The 21,658-nt window shown below is 32.6% G+C and overlaps 1 protein-coding gene across 2 annotated transcripts in view; it reads right to left on the reverse strand.

The window, feature by feature from the left end:
* The window catches only part of LOC118746884 (phosphatidylinositol 4-kinase beta), a 238,282-nt gene that overhangs the window by 201,502 nt on the left and 15,122 nt on the right, over nt 1–21,658 (reverse strand). For both annotated transcript variants that reach the window (XM_036480848.1, XM_036480849.1), the window contains exon 2: nt 253–1,979. In XM_036480848.1, coding sequence (XP_036336741.1) covers nt 253–1,592 — 1,340 coding nt within the window. In that variant the 5' untranslated portion in view covers nt 1,593–1,979. The remainder of the gene's footprint in view (nt 1–252; nt 1,980–21,658) is intronic.

Here is a 21,658-nt window from a genome sequence, read left to right on the forward strand (position 1 = left end):
AAACGGTAAAACATATTAAAAATGTCGAAACCACAAACGGAAAACTGTTTAATTCTTGGTGACATTTAAATGACGTAAGCTAATTTTTCTTATATATATATATATTTATGTGTAAAGTCTTAAAAGCTGTGGGCGTCATTAGATGTCGAATCAAAACATGCAAAAAGACAGCAGTAATAAAAGCTGTGTGCAGATACTTTTAACTTCAATTAATAGAATTTCCATATTAAAAAACATTTCTCTCTCACTCACCTAAAATCCAAACTTAAATTCCGCTGATGCGTTGAAATGCGCTTAGGCGGATTTGTCCCCGCCGCTTCGCCAGATCCCACACCCGCCCCTGCGCCGCACGCCACACTCAAATTCGGTCGTCCATGCACCGATGGCATCGAGTGATTGATGAAGCGGCTCAAACTCAAACGTGGCTTGGGGTAACGTATATGCTTCGGTGTAGTCGACGCCGAGTTCACAGGCGTACTACCAGCGCACATGCCACCATTCATGCCATAAGCTTGATAATGTGGTGGCATCGATGCCAAGCTGCTGTTGCCGTTCGGCATAATGATGGGCAACGTGACGGGCGCAGACTTGAGAAAAGCAGGCACGTAATCCGCATCTGCAGCATTGCAGCTGACCATATCTGTGGGTGAAGATGGTGTCGAATTGACGCTGACGCCACTGCCTGTAGACGACAATGTCAACGTGGAATTGTGTGGTGAACAGTTGGCTAGCGTAGTCACGTCACAGCTGGTGGTCGAACTGCACGAGCTTGGACCCGAATTGCAGATGGCAATCGATGAAGGTGCTGATGTAGTGGCAGAAGTGCTGGAGGATGATGATGATGTTGAGGAATTACTGTGCAGACTTTTGGCTGGACTGGGTTGTGCTGGTACGGGTGGGGGTGCGACGGTTGAAGACATTGTCGTTGTGCCACACATTGTGGCCTCTACTGTCCCCGTCGTCGCACGTACACCTGTGGGACTATGCACAACTGTGCTATTGCTATGCTCACTGGAACTGCTCGTGCATGCCGCCGCCGAATGCTCTGATTCATCATCATCTGCGTCGAGTAGCTGCTGCACCGGACTGCTAGGGGACGGTGGACTCGCTAGTCCATTTGCTAACGTCGTTTTGCTGCCGTCGAGCGCCTCATTGCAATTGCCATTCTCAACATTGGACACTGTGGCGATGGTTGTTGCATTTGCAATGCCATTATCAGCGCCACCACCACCCCCATTCATCGTCGCACACTTGGCACCATTCATATTATAGTCGGCAGGTAGCGTCGCCGTCGTTTCCAAGGCCGTGGCTAGACGTACTGTTGCGGGCGCGTGGTCGACTACATCGACACAAGGCGGTGATCGGAAGTCGTCGACTACTACCACCGGCGAAAGCATCTTCGTCGCCGTTTCGATTTCGCGTATGTGTCGCAGGTACTGATAACCATTGTCTTGTGCATTGATGACGGCCTTCTTCTTCGAGCTGGCATTGGCTGTGTTCGAGGTGCCGCCGCTGGCAAGTGATTTGTCATTGGCGGCTGCATTGTTGCTGGAACTCTTCTTAGTTTTAAACGCGGAGATGACAGAATTCATATTGGCTTTTTGTGCTGACAGTGCGTGTGTATTCACTTGAGTTGAGTATTGAATTAGTTCACAAAGAGCATGGATCAATCACAAAAAATGTTTGTTCAAACATTGGTGTGCAGTCTCAAAAGTGGTTTGCTTGGGTTCATTCGAAATATATCAATCCATATCCCGTTGCCTACTTAATGAGTATTCGTTTAAATCACAACCATCTTTACTCGCCAAATTTTCCTTAGTCCATGATGGATGCTTCGAGCTGTTTATGGGAGTTGTAAACCAAAGTTGTGGTGTTGTGGTACTATGGTACTATGCAGCATTCAGCAAAGTCTCAATGGAGCAGCAGATTACTGAGACTTCAGCAGACATGTTGAGAAAATAGATTTTTTTTTTTTAAATCTAAAATTGAAGAAAATATTTGTTTAGCATAAATTTTTAGAATACTTGCAGAATTAAGTAAGTAATAAGGTGTAATAAAAAGTTATATATAAAGGGGGAAAATACGCACAACGGAGTTCTAAACATTTTAAGAAGATTAACATCATATCTTGGCATACATTTTGGAGTACCACTCCAAATCGAATCACATCAGATCAAGTCTTCATCAAATCACATCACATCGAGATATCAAATGACAATACATCTCATCAGATCAGCTCACATTACATCACATCAAAGCAAATCAAATCAGATCACAGCAATTCTAATCAGAAGATATCAAATCATCTCACCAGATCAGCTGATATCTCATCACATCAAAGCAAGTCAAATCACATCAGTACATCACATCTAATTAAATGAGAAGATATCAAGTACAGCACATTAAATCGAACTCCATAAAATCAAATCAAATCCATTCATATCAAACACAAAGTGATTACATCAAATCAAATCACTTTAAGGCAAATCAAAGAATATATAAAATCACAACACATATCGCGAGATCTCACCACGTCACATCAAAGCATATTAAATCTAATGAGAAGATATTTAATCACATCAATCACATTCAATCAAATGTTATGAAATTAAATCATATCACAACAAAAGTGATGATATCACAATAAATAACATCACGTCAAATGAAATCGATTTAAATCACACCAAACCATGTCACTTAATTCAAATCATATCGAATTGAATCAAATCAAATTGTATGTGAAGATATCAAGTCATACATATAACATGTCATCACACGAAACCACACCATATCACATCAGAAAAAAGCAATCACGTTTGGATGAAATTTGTCACGTAGTTATATGCTTTAACTTGCATTAATCTATAGAATACTTTTTAAGAGAGTTGCCACTTGTTCTAAAAGTTAAAATGCATTTATTTAATATTTTTAATGAAATATTACAATATAAGATATCAAAGAAAAAAGTTAAGCGGGTTTATTTCGTTTGAAGAAAGTTGCCACCCGTTTTAAAAATTAAGCACATTTAAAAAGGTTAAATGAAATAGTACATAACACTGGTTTCAAACGAGAGGGTTATAATAAGGTTCTACTTCGAAAATATTTCTTAATGGGGTTGCCAGCTGTTTAAAAAGTTGAGTTCAATTAAATAAAAAATTTAAATGAAATATTAAAATATATGGCATCAAACGAAAGAGGCTTAAGAGGGTTATATTTCTAAGAAACGTTTGAAAAGAGTTGCCACCTGTTTTAAAAATTAAGAACATTTAAAAAGGTTAAATGAAATAGTACAAAATATGGGTTTCAAACGAGAGGGTTATAATAAAGTTTTATTTTGAAAATATTTCATAATGGGGATGCCAGTTGTTTAAAAAGTTGAGTTCAATTAAATTAAAAATTTAAATTAAATATTACAATATAAAGATCAAACGAAAGAGGCTTAGAGGGTTTTATTTCTAAGAAACGTTTGAAGAAAGTTGCCACCTGTTTTAAAAATTAAGCTCAATTCAAAAAGTTAAATGAAATAGTACAAAACATGGGTTTCAAACGAGAGAATTATAATAAAGTTTTATTTCGAAAATAATTCTTAATGGGGTTGCCACTTGTTTTTATTTAATATTGATGTCAAAGGAAAGAACACGCTACGAATAAAATTTGCGCTTTGTCGCATTCTTTGCTTTCCGCTAAATTAGTGCACTAACTTTGCCGCAACACAACTTCTGCACGTACGCAATTCCTTCAAACTTCACAGCTAAAAAATTAAATCAACAAAAAATTCGAGCTTACTTTAAAACAGAACAAGCCATCAGCAGAGCAGACTCCACGCTGCTTTTCAACATTTTGTTTATTCACCGAATTCCGAAGTTACATATTTTAAACGCGGCATGGCATGCAGACACAAAAGCAATTATTTCGAGAGCAGTCGAACAGCATGTAGACAACAAGTCTGCTATATGTAGCTGTACAAAGTTCGAACATATATGTATGTATGACATTTTGACCATAGTTAAATTTACTATGAGACTACTGCTGCTGACTCATAGTCGCGGAATTTCGATGACAATCACTGAATTCACAACACACAAATGTACATACATATGTATATATTGATGTAAAATAATATAAAACAGACGGAGGAGGGATGAGTGGGGTGAAATACAGAGGCGCACTACTAAGTGCTTAGGCCTAGCAGAACAACAGACAGGCAGACATCAGTCAGTTAGCTTATCGATCAATGATGATACGGATTCGTATTTACATTAGTCAGACTATACGGCAGCAGCGACGCCAGTGGGTGTGGGCGGGCGCTTTGGAAGTGCTAATATGACGATTAGGCGGCTGAAATAGACAAAAGACATGGCATAACTAGGGCGTCCTTGGTGATGCCGCTGTAAGCGATGAAAACGCGTGTGACGGACAGAAATAAATTTGAGTCGACAGTAAATAAGGTATTTTAGCACATTAAGTGGCGATAAATTGTAGGTGTGGTGGCATGGTAATGAACCGCTTAATTCGAAGAGAGAACGGTGAAAAAAATGGAAAAAATAAAATAAAATAAAATAAAATTTATTAAATAAAAAGTGGGGAACCAAACAGGAGGGCAACAATAAATGTTGCCTAGGCGCGACTACTAATACCAAGCGCCTAAATGCATGCTATACACTGCTGCATGTGCGAAAATTTCCTTCATTCAATTTATGAAATTTTTGCACATGCACTTCTCAATTGCCATATAATAAAACTTTCATAAGTTATAATTTGATGACATTTAGAAGTAGGCTCACCCTAGTCTGATGCATCCTCCGTACAATGCCTCCACAGTTTCTTGCGAACTCTGATTTATCGTAAGTCTTACATAGTGATGTGCTGAGTCGATACTTTTAGGTATTGATCGATACTCGGTACTAAGGATGGGTAGTGGGGGGTTGAAATTAGATTTTTTTCGGATTTCGAACATTGCCCAACCATTCGATTATTCGATTCGAAATTTGATGGTACAAATTCGATTTAATTCGATTTTTTCCGAATTTTAAAATTTTTTTTTACTGAAAATTAAAAAGTTTCTTTGTAATGTAGGTCAAATCGAAAAAGACACTCAATTGAACTTACATTAAAGTGATTAATTATCCGTATCGTAGCTTCACAACCAAAAAAAAATACAAATAAGAAGTATTTTTTTCTCAAAAAATTTCAGAGAAAAATCCAAAAATGTATATCATGTATTTTTTTTTACTACCAATTAAAAAAAAATTAACAAAATGTACTTTTATTTATTTTTCGTGTTTTACAAGAACAAAAGAAATTTGTACGTACTTCACGTTACATACTTATACACTTATACGTATGCATGTTTATACACATATTGATGTCAGGTTTAGTCAGAAAGATGAAAGTTGAAGAGTTTTTGCGAATAAAGACGAAATTCGATTTTTTTTTTTTAATTCGATTTTATCCGAATTTTAGCACCACGAAGTTAAAAAAATAAAAAATTTAAAAACTATTCAATACTTTGATACTCGGTACCGAAATATTTAGGTATCTAATAAAAGCGCGCATAGGCCAAAAATATGGAAAAAACTGGTTCAGGGGAGACTCGCTTATTAAAGGTCGAATGTAGGGGCCAAGACAGTTTTTAATACTTTACTGTTGCGATAAGTTCATGTTTTTTAGCCGATATCATATAAAATAGTATTGAAATAATTTTTTTTCTCAACTTGAAATACATATGACGGTGAAGGTTTGAAGGTGAATGTAAAGAATCGGTATTGGGTACCGAAAATGAAGTATCTGGGTACCGAACTCTTTTAGAAGTATTGGGTACCGACAATTCTTACAATCTTGCAGAGGTGGTAAATGATGTTTACCATTGGCCACAGTGCCTACACAAATTTTTTTTCGAATTAATAATTTTTTTATGTTTACATAAACTGCCGGCAAAAAGTATTGGCACAGCAAATTTTTCGCAATATATGCAAGACAAATTTTTCTAATATTTTTCCGCAAATTTTTTATAAAAATATGGCACATTCTACAACAAAAAAACATAAAAAAAATTCCTAAACTTTGAGCAAAACTCACGAAAATTCAGCAAATTTTCAACTTTTTAATCAGATTTTTTAGAATTTTTTTTTGTTGAAGGTGTTTTGAATTTTTTCCATATAAAGTATTTTCGGAATTGTTTTTTGTATGGAAGAGACTGTGTGAAAAAAATTGCCAAAAATCAACGGTAATTCCTAGCTACTTAAAACATACCAAAAAAACTCTAAAAAATCTGATTAAAAAGTTGAAAATTTGCTAAATTTTCGTGAGTTTTGCTCAAAGTTTAGGAATTATATTTTTATGTTTTTTGTTGTAGAATATTTTTTTAAAAAATCGGCGGAAAATATTAGAAAAAAATTTTTTTTTGCATACATTGTGAACAATTTGGTGTGTCAATACTTTTTGCCGGCTGTGTATGCATATATTTTTTATGTAAATCACTGAGTTACCCAAATGTAGAAACTAGTAAAAAAAAATATGAAAATGGAAAATATTAACGGACTGATACAGTTTTTCAATTCTAATTTTACCAATACTTTGATATTTGCCATCTTTCTGTTTTTAATTTATGTACCCTTTTTTCATTTTAGGTAGCATTTACTACCTAAGTTTAAAAATAGTCATAAATAACAGCGTTGACAGAAATATTACGCATTTCGCACGTTTCTGAAAAAAACTATACTCGAAAAAAGTACTTTCTTAATTGAAGCGCATGACATAAAAACCCAAGTTTTTTTTCTTTTTAAATATGTCACCTGCACTTGTCACACTTAACCCTTCTCACTCTTAAAAAAGTACGAGAAAATGAAACGGCCAGCAAGCAATCTGGTAAACTTGTTCCGTTCAGTAAGACAAGAAATAAATTTTAAACGTAATTTATGGGAATACGAGACATTATTTGCCTTTGGGACAAAATGAATTATATTATTCAAGTCTGCACAATATTTCATAAACTTGCGGCCATTTTTGTTTATTTATTTTTTCCTTTTCTTTTTTTGAAATCATGCAACAATTTGCAAAGGTCGACGACGACAAGAAAGTAAACAGTAGAGCATAAAATGAAAAGTAAACACCAGAAAGAAGAAAGAAATACGTTTTGCAGTGAAATTTAATTTGTAACGCATACGCCATGTTGCCCACCTACGAGCAAATATGTACATACATACATATGTATGCAATTGTACATTCCCGCTTATATATGTATGTAGTGTGTATGATTGTTTATTATGACAATACGCGCCGGCGACCAAGACATTCCGTTCTGATGTATGTATATAAATACTTTCTATGCTGAGTGAAAAATGGGGGTGTTCTGCTAAATATTGTATCAGTAGGCCGCAAGGTGAGCGCGCGTACATTGTCCCTGTTCCATAATTGGGGTCACATAAATAAGATATGAAAGAAAGACTAATAAGTAGGTAAACAAAAAGTATGCTTGTCGGTGACGAAAAAGAAAATAAACATTTCGCTAATGAAAGGAATTACAGTGACTCAAACAAATGACCACGTGTTGTTTTTCTTTAAATATTCGTAATATTTTTTCAGCTAAATATTTATTTTTGTTATTTTTACATATATAAAAATATCGTTTAGGAAAATTCAACAAATTTTCATCAAAATTTCAACTTTTTATTCTGAATTTTTAGAAAATTTTTGGGTATGCAATTTTACAATTTTAGTCCAGTGAAGTGCAAGTTTCAAACGGCTAAAAAAATTTATTGATTTCTGAGATTTTTTATTTTTTTTTTTGAGTCTACTTTTTCGAGTTTTTTAATAACACAAACGCAATTTACAAAATCTTGCGTTGATATTTTAAATTTTTTTTATCTGACAGTCTTCCGCATTTTATTTCATAAGAAATTCATCTTTCTATGAAAAAAGTGCAAAAATCCATAACCAAAAAAAATTCTCAAAAATCAACGCGAATTTTTAGCCGTTTGAAACTTCCACTTCATTAGACCAAAATTGTATGGGCTATAAAACTGCATACCCAAAAAATTTGATGAAAAATTGTTGAATTTTCCTAAATTTTGTATAAAGTTCGAAACTGATTTACACGGTTTTGGTTAAAGCTTGGACGACATTTTTATATAAAGATAACGAAAAAATTAAGCTCGAAAAACATTACGAATATTTGAAGAAAATCAATACGTGATCCTTTGTTTCAGTCACTGTATATGAAAGTATTGCACATATTGCGATTTTCCATGACGACGCGCAGTGGTGCAAACGCGAAATTTACTATACAAAAAGGTCTATAGCGTGCAGTTCTTTGTTTTAAATTTTTATTATTTCAAATTGAAAGATAATTACATTCTTAAGAGTTTTAAAATTCAACTTTTTAAAAATTGTATTTCTTTGTATTAAATTTGTTAGTGCATTGTGTAGAGAAAGCTGCAATTTTTAAGAAAAATCGATTCTCTTTTTTCTACTTATTAAAGTTACAGAATAAAAACTACTTGGAAACAATTATAGGGCTGCCGCCCTAAAACGAAAAAAGCACAAGAAAAATTTTAAATGTTATAAAACAAAATCACAAAAATTAAAATTTTTGTTTGAATTTTTCTAAAAATTTTAGGTATACACTTTTATAGACTATTAAATTTTCGTATAATAAAGTGCATGTTTCAAGTGCTTAACAAATTCGGTTGATTTATAATAATTTTTTTTTGCTGACGAGCATTTTTTGCTTGTAAACTTGAATGGCGAAAAAATCATTTTCTTAGCCAAGTCAAAATTTAAAATTTTCTGTGGAGATATTGTACATATGTAAATAAAGTACTGGTGAATACTTACGTGAAAGCTAAGTTGGAAATCATTTTTCCTGAAAGGTTTGAGTGGGATTTCCTTGTCGTGAGCTTCGACGTATGGCTTTAATAGATGGAATCTATGCATGCCATAACAAAATTGTAACAGGTCGATGTCATTGCATTATAAATTTCAAAGAAAATTAATACACCCCATATTTATTAGAGCAACAGAAGTCAAATCACCAATTTTTAGAATTCTTGTCTGTCTTTCTGTCTGTATGTTTGTACGCGCATCACTCAAACACTAATACATGGAATTGATTGCAGTTTTCACCGATGTATTGCTAGAGGTCTTACTTAGAATATATTAAGAAAAAAATTAGGGAGTTGCCACCTGTTTCAAAGTTTGAGTTTAAGTAAATTGATAAGATAAAGTAAATATTGCAATATGGCTGTCAAAAGAAAGAGGTTTAAGAAGGCTTAGAACCAAAAATATTATTGTGGAGGTTGCCACATGTTTCAAAATTTTTATTTTATTTAACTCATAAGATAAATTAAATATTGCAATATGGGTATCAAACTGAAGAGGTTTAGGAAAGTTCACTGCCGAAAATATTTTCGAGGAGGGTTGCCACCTGTTTGAGAATTTGTATTTAATTAGATTACTAAAATAAATGAAATATTACAATACGGATATCAACCAGCACAAAAATACTTTTTAGGCGGAGTGAAGCACGCCGGATATTTGCTAGTAGTATGTAAGTTTGAACGGATAACACATTAATACCATTTTTGAATGGGACTGCAGCACGATTCTGACCTCTGTTAAATTAGTTAAATAACATTTATTATTACTTATTTCTCTTTATTTTTAGTTTTTTTTTGTTTGTTTGACAAAAAATCGCGATTTCCGCGTGAAATGGCCAACTTACATCCCAAATATAATGTTGAATCGAATACGAAAATAGAAAGGGGCAATCAAAAGGCGAAATTTTTTGATAGAAACGAAAACACCACAAGTCCCATCGAGAGTCCTAGTCCTGACATAAATGAAATTCTGGAGAAAGTATAGTATATCGGTAAAGCAGCAGAAACGTAATAGAATTTGAAATATTCAATACATTTTTATCTACCTATAAAACAGTGTATGCACGCCGCGGTGAGGCAAATAAGAACAGGTAGCGATTGCGTGTGAAGCTGATACGAGTTGACCCGAAAAACAGGGAAATTTATTAAATACTTGTCATGGTTCTACATAGCAAGCGGCCTTGACATACTTATACTGTAATATTACCGATTTCGATATGTTTAATATATGCATGTAAGCTTCTATGTATGCACGTGTGTATGTATGTTAAAAATTACATGTTTTTAAATGACTTTAATTTCCAAAGTCATTAGTAACTATTTTTACATAAAACTATGTGAAATAAAATGTATTAATATATGCACATTAGACCGAACCACCTTGCAAGCAAACAAAATAAAAGTTGGCCGCACACCCCTGCGTTTAAAGTATTTTTTGTAAGGCAGCTGTACACTGCTGGCAGAAATATTAGACTCGCCTTACTTTGAAGAGTTTTGGCTATATTTCCGTGGTTTATTTTATGTTTGATATTTAATTTTTAAGCCTGGCTAGTTATACAACAAACATCATATAAAACCCCTTTTCAAACTTTATAAAAAAAAATAAAAAAATTATAAAATTCGACAAATTTCCACCAAATTTTTCAACTTTTTCTTCAGAATTTCTAGAAAAATTATTGGTATGCAGTTTTATTACCCATTCTACTATACTTCTTTTCTTTACTATAACAAAGTGCCAGTTTCAAATGGCTAAAAAATACCGTTGATTTTTAACAATTTTTTGTGTTGACGATGCCAGGTATTCTCTTTCCAGACACCGTCAGCAAAATAAATTCTTAAAAATCAACGGTATTTTGTAGCCAATTGAAACTTGCACTTTATTGTACTAAAATTGAATGGGCTACAAAACTGCATACCAACCATTCTTCTAAAAATTCTGAATAAAAAGTTCAAAAATTTTTCGAATTTTTATAGTTTTTGTTCGAAGTTTGAAAAGGGGATTTATATGATGTTTCTTGTATAACTACCTAGGCATTTATAAAAAAATATTAAACATAAAATAAACCAAAGAAATATAGCCAAATTCTTAAAAGTACGACGTGTATATTATTTCTGCCGCCAGTGTATGTACATTTAACAATAAATTTGTTGTAAAATAGTTCTACTGAAATAATCGAAATACTTCTTTAGAAAAAGTTTAATTATTTTTGGCGAGCTATGACTTACTGACATTAGGGTGGTACTTTAAGAGTGGTAGGAACTGAGATCTAGTGGTTAAGAACTTGAGGTCAATGAACTTTGGAACAAACAAAATTTTCTCCGCCAGACAAAAGCATCGAAATATCATTATTTAAGATCAGACTGTAAATGCCAAAGATATGACGAAAAATATAAAAAAGCCGAACGATAGTACGTTCAGCAAAAAAAAAACAGAATGGAAACTACGGCTACTTTTTTTTCTGGTACGGTCTAATGTACATGCATACATATATGAACATATTATTCAACAGCGCACTTTTTAAACCAAGTGAGCAAATACTAGTACTTTTTTTACATTTATACATATGTATGCATATTTTCATGTGTACCTACATACTTAAGTGTATGTAAATTTACATACTTGAAAAGAAGATAGCCCACGTTGATGGACTCGGCAGGAATTCACGTCCATACGTCCTCCACAAATGTACGCAAATTAAATATTTGAGATGACGAAACACATTTTACCACAGATAATATTTAGACATGAGTAAGTATATATTTTTATTTTCGTATGTCATCACTTATTTATTCGCATTTCGAGATCACTTATCTACTAGAAGTTTGCAAGGTAATTGCGCCGCACTGCTCTTCTTATCTTCTCCTTCATACTATATGTATCTTCATCAATTAACAGACGTCTGTGGTAATAGCCTCATTTCAATTTTACCGTGGCAGCATGTAAACATGTATGTACATATCAGAATGTACCAACATACCAGAGATGCTTCAATTGGCACGTGTTTTCATTGCGAAATTAAAAATAAATAAAGCGTGCAGAGTAATACAAAAAGCAAAAAAAGCAAAACCAAATACATAGAACTACATACATAAGTGCAAAATTGTGAAAGAAGGCAGAAAAAACTTGAGTGTTGTATGTAAAATTATTGAAATACAAGTATTTTAAATAAGAAAAAAATCACTTGAAGGTCTACAGAAATGATACCCCCCGATGAGGAAAATCTGTGAAAAAAGTCTTGATTTGAACTTTCGCAAGTAAACTGGACTTCAATGAACTTTTTGAAGGTTGAGTACGATATTGGTTATAATTTTCTCAAACCTTGAAGAAAAGTTTTTTGACGTTTTTTGGAAGCCAAAAGTGTGAGCTCTTTGGCGTATGGGTATCGTTAACTATTGTGATAAAGATATCGATAAATTTATCGATAACTATATTCCATTTGATCAATACAGACAGTATATTTACAAAAACCTCTAAAAATATGTCGATAAACATATCGATACCTATATACAGTGGTCGAAATACTTATAGCCGCACCACATTTTGACAAATTTGACATATTATTTTTGTTGTTATTTAATTTTAGTTATTTTTTTATAAAAATATAGTTTATTCTTTAGCAAACCCCCGTGTAAAGCTAAGTTTCAAACTTTGTGCAATTAAAAAAAAAGAATCAAAAAACTTTCGTAAAAATTTCTAGCTTTTTTTAATAAAATTTTGTAACCCATTGAATTCTCTAAAAATTACGGTTGACTTTTTAGACTTTTTGATTTTTTTTGAAAAAAAAAACCGTAACATCCTCGACAAAAAAAAAATGAAATTATAAAAAAATCAATGATAATTTTTAGCCATTTGAAAGTTGCTCCACACCACAGTCCGCTATGCTACTTTACCACTGACAACCATGAATACAAGGTCAGCTATTAAATAGCTATGCATAAAACGCTATCTCCTGCTGTGCTTCCATATCGGTTGCTATGCTCTTAAAAATTTCGCCTATTATTGGCAATATAATTTCTATTCTTAGTTTTTTTATTTTTCATGTGTGTATTTGTATGTATGTACGTAGATATTTCTAGTATAGATGCTGTATAAGTTAGCGCTTGAAAAAAAGCTAAACAAAAAGCGATCTTAATTAATTTTTTCTTCTTCAATTAAATTAAATAGAAATTCCCGGCACAAGCTAATAGTTAGTTTGCTATTTTAAGTGGAGAACAATTTGTAATAGTTTCGGTAGGGCTTTTTAAGATTCGTAATTCTATTTGTTAGCAAATTTTGAAGCATAACATTCACATGAAATAATTCTAAAGACATTTACTGCTTGATGCACACTTACATACATACATGCATATGTAACTAAGTATGTAAGCTTGTAGTAATTTTGCTTCTAAAGTTTTCTTGGAATCAGCAGCATCAATTGAGCTCTAACGCCATGACTTTGGCGCCAACTTACTAAGTGATGTTGGTGCAGACATATGTTTATATGTATGTATGGATATATGTTTGAAAGAAAAGTATGGTCATAGAACAGCAAGAAAAAAAAAAAGCAAAGAATGTCGAATAGATAGTTCACATGTAGGTCAAAAATGTCGTTCCCCTTCAGTATTGTACGAATAGCAACTTGACTTCATTACGCGTTTTGTAAAGTTCAACAAGTCAGGCATTTTATTAGTCTCTCGTTGATGAATCAACCCATTTAATTCTAGGCGACAGCCAATGAATCAAGTATAGGAAAGCAATTTTTTTTAAGTAATTTATTCACTTCCGTTTTTATCAATGCATTAAGTTATTAATTGTTGCTTTGACTCTACTGTAGGATATAGACCGATCGCCCTCATCTGACATACAGTCAGCGCCAAAAATACGCATACCCTGATGTTCGAAAATTTCATTTATTTATATTTTCCATACCAAATTTTTCTTATTTTTTATAAAAAATATAGTTCATTCAACATCAAAAGTCGCAAGAATTTATTTTTTTCATTTTCATTTTTTGTAACCTATTAAATTTTAGTACGATAATGTGCAACTTTCAAGTCGCTAAAAATTACCGATGATTTTTGTGATTTTTTTTTTTGCTCCAGGTGTTGCGCATTAGGTTTTGGGGGCTTTCGAGATATGTAGCTATTATACGCAAGCTCTATGTGGACGACGGACATTGACATAGTTAAGCGCATGAAAATACAAAGACGGCTTGTTTTGGCAGATTTTACGCTTGAATGACAAGGCTCCACAGGGAAAATATCCTTCGAGTCACCACTAAAAGGGTGTACAACGAAAGCAAAGACACCCAAGAACGCAATGGAAGATCTAAGTGTAGAAAGACCTGCCTGCATTCTGGGTGAACAACTCGGTTTATTAGGAGATAGTTGACGGTCGCTGTGGCCGATTGGTTAGAGGTACATGCCTCTGATCCGTAAGACCCGAGTTCAATTCGTGGTCCGAGCGATATCTAAATTTAATAAAAAAACGTAAGTGCGCCTGGGCCACACCGGAGGAGTAAATCTTACGTTAAATGTATATTTTGTCTCATAACCAATAGACATACATACATACATCTGCTTTTGCTTAAGGTTATATTTTTTGTCTTTTTTCTATCCAGATCCCTACCTCTGCACCTGTTCGTTCTAATTACATTTATGTATGTATTCTGTTTTCCTTTATCTTCATTTTTACCTTTATACTCTATCGATAACAAAATCGATAGTAACATCCAACAAAATATCGATAACAAACCCGATAAAAATATCGATAACAAAATCGATGACAAATTCCATAAAAATTTTGATTCCAAAATCGATAATAATATTGGTGGAGACATATTTTAAAAAATCTATAGAAATATCCATAACAAAATCGATAAATAATCGAAAAAAAAAATAAATAACAATATAGTTAAAAAAACTAAAACCTCCCTATTATAATTGCCGTTCGTAGTGTCATCAGGTATGTAACTTGAGAATAGAAATCGCTGCATCTTTTAGGCGCATCAATATTACATAGTTACATCCCGAGCTAATAAAAGGAAGATAAAAAGGCGATTAGTAAACCGATAAAAAATATCGATAAATATTCGACAACAAAATCGATAAATAATCGAGAACAATATCGATAAATAAACGACAACAATATCGATAAATAATCGATGACAAGATCGATAACAAAATCGACAAATAATCATTGCAAAATCGATAACAAATTCAATAACAAAACCGATGATAAATTCGATCAAAATTTCGATAGCGAAATCGATAATAATGTTGGCAGTAAAATCGATTAGAAAACCGATAAAAATACCGATAACAAAATAGATAAAAATATCGATAAAAAAATTCAATAAATAATCGATAATAAAATCGATTATATCGATTATCGAAAAAATATCGATAGCCATATTCATAAAAATATAGATAACAAAACCGATCAAAATATCGATAAGTCCCGAGAATCCCGAAAATCTCTAAAATTCCAAAATAGTTTGAGTCTTTGTGTCTCTATCTATATCCTGTTCTCTATAATTACCGTTATTTTAATCTTTCTTCCTCCATCTTCATCTTTACTTTTATCGGTATCCTCATCCTCATCTTTTTCTTTATATTTATCTATGTTTTTACTTTTATGTTTATCATTTTCTTCATCCACAGCTTTGCTCTTATATAAGTAAAGAGTTTAAATTTACCTTGGTCTTCATTTTTGCCTTTATCTTTACGCAACTTTATTTTTGTTTTTATTTTTACCTTTACTTTCATTCTTGTATTGATATTTTTCTAAGTGTTATTCTTTAACCTTTTATTAGTAAGTTTTTTGTTAAATTAATACCATGGCATGCACTCAAGAAGCACTTCTTTCAGCCCCAACCATTTCCGTTGCATCATTTTCGTTCCGTCATTTCCGTTGCACCATTTCCGAGTGCAATTTTCGTTGAATTTGCCAATTTCCTTCCAACCAACCAACCGCAGCTAAAGAAGTTTCACTTAAAAAAAAGGAACGCAGACAATGGCAAACCTCACGAGTGTATTTCAACCTTGGAAAAGCTTCTCATCCCAGGTAAAAAAAAAAATCTTCAACAAAACTACTGCCGCGAACAGACTTAGGATAGTTTCAACAATGGAGTTCTGACAGCGGTTCTGCGAAAATTCGAAGACAAGAAATAAAGCTGGTGAAATATTTTGTTTTATAATTCAGTTTAGCCCTAGCCAAAATTCACTGGAGCTCCTGACGGAGTGTAAAATTTTACTCTTTCATCACGCGAAGCGCTTAAAAGTAGATTGTTTTTAAATTTATTCATTCCACCTTTGTTAAAATGTATCAAATTACGAATCTCAACGCAAGTACCATTAACAATATGAATACAAACACGAATAAACCGGTTTGGTAGTGCTATTAACAAACATTCGACAATTATTTTGAAAGTTTTGTATAGTTGTGAAGAGCAAAAACTGGCACCGTAAATAAAATATTTGAACAATTGTGAATTTTGATGTTTTTTTCCTTCTTGATTTAAATATTTTATAATAAACGGCATGCAATTTTCCTTAGGAGCATGTCGACTTCCTCGACAGATTTCTCTCGCATTTTCTACGTGACATTCATGGAAATGACCCCATTTACATACAATCAAGAATTTTCGCACGCTACAATGCTTGCTAAGTATGCAAACTGCGCTTATAAAGCTACTTAAATAATACTACAACAAAACAACATATACATACATACATATATAGATATCTATAGCCAAGCCCACTTGCCACCAATTCATTTATGGCACGAACTTAATATGTACAAAGACACCTTGCCTGTCGCATTTGCTGCCTCGTTTTTTTTTTTTTGCTTTCACAAAATGCGAAAATCCACCAACTAAGCGAACACAATTTTACACAATGTTCTAGCAAAAAACTAACAACAACAACAGCAGCAGCAGCAACAATAACTGCATTATTGCATGCCAGCAACCGTAAGGCACAGCAAAGAGAAAAATCAATAAAGCCACTCTACTACACACAAGTGTGGCGCATACACGACGAAATTAATACCGAGCGGCGAATGAGCCGCACATAAGTCTACTCAAGTGGTAAGCAACGCTACCAGCGGCGACCAACCCCACTAGATATCACCAGCACCCTCAACGTTACGTAACAGCACAAACCCCGCACCTACCCACATTTTCCTCACTGGCAGCAGTGCAGCCAAGTGCATTGAAACTGCGGCCAATTTGAGCAGGTTCATTGCACAGCTGCCGGTTTGGGGTGCCAGCAAAAGGAGGTCAAGGTTTTTTTCATTTCGTTACGTTTCGTTTTAGCTTAAAAGTTGAAATGTTGATTATGCAAATTTTTAATAGTAATTTTTTTATGAGCTTTGCTGTGTGCGCGCGTGTGGGTGTATGTATGGCTTATGGATTTTATACGAAAAAAAAAAAATAAAAATTGTTGGAAAATCTCACTAACCTAAGCAGCTGTATGTATGTATGTAGTTTTCAATGTTCATTAGTTCGAGTTCAATGCACCAGACTTTACGTAAATTTAACGATTTCGCTACTTGGAAATATTTGAACAAAAAGAAACGTCAAATAAAACAATAAAATATGTGGATATGTATGTATGTGCATACCCACTGACGACACGGTAGCGCATATAGCTTGCCGCTGCTGCTGCTGCTGCTTTTTCCACCACTGCGGTTGTCATAAATAGCCGTCACTGTGCTCGTTTATGTCACTCATACGCCATCGCTTCCCGCCACGCAACGCTAAATGTGAGTGAGGCAATTTGTCAAGAATACAAGCGTTTCGCGGTCGATTATGTCGTGGTCGATGTTTTCTTTTTCTTCTATTTATAAATTTATGCGTGCATGGTTTTTACATATATTTTACGCTCGTATAAATAGATATTTCTTATTTTTAGACGATAATCGAGTTTTATTTTTGTGCTTATTTTCGCAATTATGTTTCGATCGTTTTTCCGTGTTTTTTTTTCACGTTCTTTTTCGCCACTTAACTAAAATGCATTTCGGCCAAGTTTTATGGCCTAGTTGAATAAAATTTTATTGACCATTTGTTGCTTTATTTTATACTTACTTGTATTTGATGTTATAAGTGAGATATTGTATTCGAAAAGTCGAAAAGTCATAAATTTAGCAGGATTAATTGGTTAAGATAAATACTTAAAAAAAGATAAGAACGTGCTACATAGATTGGGTTGGGTGGCAGCTCGCTAAGAATGGGGTACGCGTAGGCGAGTGGATTTAGCCGTATTTTAAAAGTTAATTTAGTCATTTGATTGAGAAAACAAGCAAAAAAGTTCTGAGAGGACGACTTGGATGTCAAATAAGAAAAACTCACTCGACCACTTCATCGACAGAGACGTTGGGTTTGACAAGCTCAAGGTGGTTGCTCAAACAGTAAGACTCTTGGACCATAACTACTGGTCTTTTGCGACACCACTACAAATGGCAACTGCTAAGTTATGTATATAGCGAAAAGCACTGTGTGTCAAGAGCGAAATTTCGCAGCTGGCAGATATTAGTGAAGGAGAGCATCTCAGAGCTGATTAGAGATTGTGATCCAAGTTAGTTTGCTGAATGGTTCAGTTCAATTTAACTTTAAGGAACTTTTTTTCTTAGAATTTTTTTTTCTTTTAGTTTGACATTTTATTGTTTAAAAAATAAAAATATATATTTTTAATTTCATTTAATTTGTAGAAACTTATTTTATGTATTTCTTTAAATTTAATTCTTTTTTTTCTTAATTTAATTTTCTTTTAATGTTCGGATGTTATCGTTTTAAAAATAAAAGTTTTTTTTTTTTATTTAATTTAATTTTTATAAACTTTTTTCTTTCCTGAATCAAATTTTTTCTTTGTTTAGTTTAATTTTCTTTTAACTTTTAGATTTTATTGTTCAAAAAGGAAAAATATATTTTTTTTACTTTCATTTAATTTTTAGAAACATTATATAATTTTTTTTTAAATTTGGTTATCTTTTGTTAATTAATTTACTTTTTATTTAGATTTTATTATTTCATACAGAAAAGTATCTATATTTTTAATTTTATTAAATTTTAAGGATCGTATTTTTTTAATTCAATTTTCTTTTAATTTTTAGATTTTGTTTAAACATTTTTTTTTTATTTTTTAGTACTGTTTTCTTCTTTTTTAATTTAATTTTCTTCCTTTTAATAATTTAATTTTTAGATTTTATTGTTTTAAGAAGAAACAAAAAGAATTTTATTTAATTTTTAAAAGGCTAGAAAGGCATTGTAGTACTGCAAGTCCTGGTTTTCGCCTAAATCGTCTTGGGTGCATTTAGCACAAAATTATTAAGTTTAGTAGAAACACTTTATTAAATTTGATGAAATTTATCGATTTATTGATACTTTCCATTTTCGTCTGTGTTCTTACTATCAGTTTACACGTCTATTGATATACATATATACATATTTATCATCATCGATTTATTAATAATTTGTTGATTTATTTATGGGTAATTTATCGATTTATATATCGATAATTTAATTTAATTATAAAGCCGCAACCATATACAAAGATTAAATGATTTACTTGCTGATTAGCTTGCAGTTTTCAGTATTAATATATAAATTAATACGTTTGTCGGTATATTTTTCGAAATCTTTAACGCTTTCACTATTTTAGTCTTTATCGATACCAATGTTATCAGTGTCACGGCCCTTAGTAACAGATAAAACATATTTTTATATATGTCAAAATATCACCAAAAATTACAACAACAAAATTGCACAATGCAATTCGATCATAAAACAAGTAAAAAAGGTCGTAGTTTGACCGAAGCCGAACATTAAATACCCGGCGCACGTTTTAAATGTAGAAGTAAGCGAAATTATAGTCTGACTTAAAAAAAACACACACACATTTTGCTTTTTTTAAAGTGCCGAAGTGCGCTCGGGTATAAGAAGTACATACGCATGTACATATGTACATACACAGCAGGCAAAAAGTATTGGCACAACTGCTTTTTTACAACATATGCAAAAAAAATTATTGTAATATTTTTCCGAATTTTTTTTTATAAAAATAAGGTTCATTCCACAACAAAAAACATAAAAATATGATTTCTAAACTTTTTGCAAAACTCGAAAAAATTCAGCAAATTTTCATGCAAATAACAAACTTTGTAATTAGATTTTTTAGATTTTTTGTTAAGTATACAGAATGAATTGTAGAAGTTTTAATCAGCTACAAATTACCGTTGATTTTTGACAATATTTTTTCACACAGTCTTCCATACAAAAAAAAATCTTTCGAATAAACTTCATATGGAAAAATGCAAAATACCTTCAACAAAACAAATTCTCAAAAACCAGTGCGATTTGTGACTAATTTCGAGCGTGCATTTGTTATACTAGAATTTAATGGGCTACAAAACTGCATACATGTACTTGAAAAATTGCTGAATTTTCGCGAGTTTTGCATAAAGTTTAGAAATTATATTTTTATGTTTTTTGTTGTGGATTGAACCATATTTTTATTAAAAAATTTCGGAAAAGTATTACAATAAACAATGTTGCATACATTGTAAAAAAGCAGCTGTGCCAATACTTTTTGTCGACAGTATATCTGTGGACACTTGACAAAACAACTGAAGTTTATCTTTCACTGACAAAGAAAATAGCATATGTCGACAAAGCTCTTTTACCGTCAGAGCAATGAATTTCATCTATATTTTTTTAACAAGTTTAAAGGTTGTGAATAGCGATAAAATAATTTAACATTCCTTTCGAATTGCAACATTTTTCTCTTTGACAGTAAAATATGTATGTTATGTCGACATATGCTATTTTGTATGTCCGTGAGAGACAGATTTAAGTTGTTTTGTCAAATGTCCACAGATATGTACTTCTATGTAAATACGTCACATTTCATACCTGACGCGGTGCACGCCTTTTCGCTCATAAATGTGCCCATAAAAAGCACCAAGTATGTAGCTTTGCAACTAAGTATAAACATTGATGGTACATACTTACATCATATTTTGCACACAAAATAGCAAAGCAAAAATGATTGCCAAAAATTTCTGTTTGATAAGAAGTGAAGATAAGACACAAGCGAGTAATAAGGCACGAGGCAAAATTGGTTCCTGGCTGAGCAAATCGAGTGAATGTATGTACCTATTGGCAAAATTCGGCTCCGCTTCCACTCCGATTTCAATCTTATGGCCTTGTTCGGAAAGAAATTAAATAGATTTAAAAAGCCTTATAAAGTGACAGTTTCATACAAATTTTCGATATATAAAGCAGAATTTGTTTTTCGATATATAATCGAACCACATTTTTAGTAATGCCCAACGTTAATTTTCATGTCAAGCGGCACACATATTTATAAACTACAAAAAAAAAAAATACAAAACAGGGCAATGCAATTAATTTTGAATAAACGTTACGATGCACCCACACGATAGATGATTGCAGTTATAAATTTGCTGAGTGTAAAGCAACAAGATTTTTGAAATGAAATTTGTATACAATAGGATTCGAGAATCCCCCACAGCATGGCCTGCGCGACAATCGCACCTCTGGACCGAACCAAAGCAGTTATAGTTAAAATTTTAAGACCTTGCCCGAGCTGACAAAGAATTGTATCTTTTAAGACATAATACTGTAAAAAATTAATTAACCAAATATAGTTTATGCTTTTATATATTGCTTTAGTTAATTTTAAAAAATTATTTTGAAAACTTACTCTTTATGAAATGTTGCTATTCCAGCTATGCAAGTTAACACCACACCTTACAATACCTCGAATTGGACAATAACCCC

Source organism: Rhagoletis pomonella, unplaced genomic scaffold (assembly GCF_013731165.1).
Source record: "Rhagoletis pomonella isolate Grant_MI unplaced genomic scaffold, Rhpom_1.0 Rhpom_scaffold_00011, whole genome shotgun sequence".
NCBI lineage: Eukaryota > Metazoa > Arthropoda > Insecta > Diptera > Tephritidae > Rhagoletis > Rhagoletis pomonella.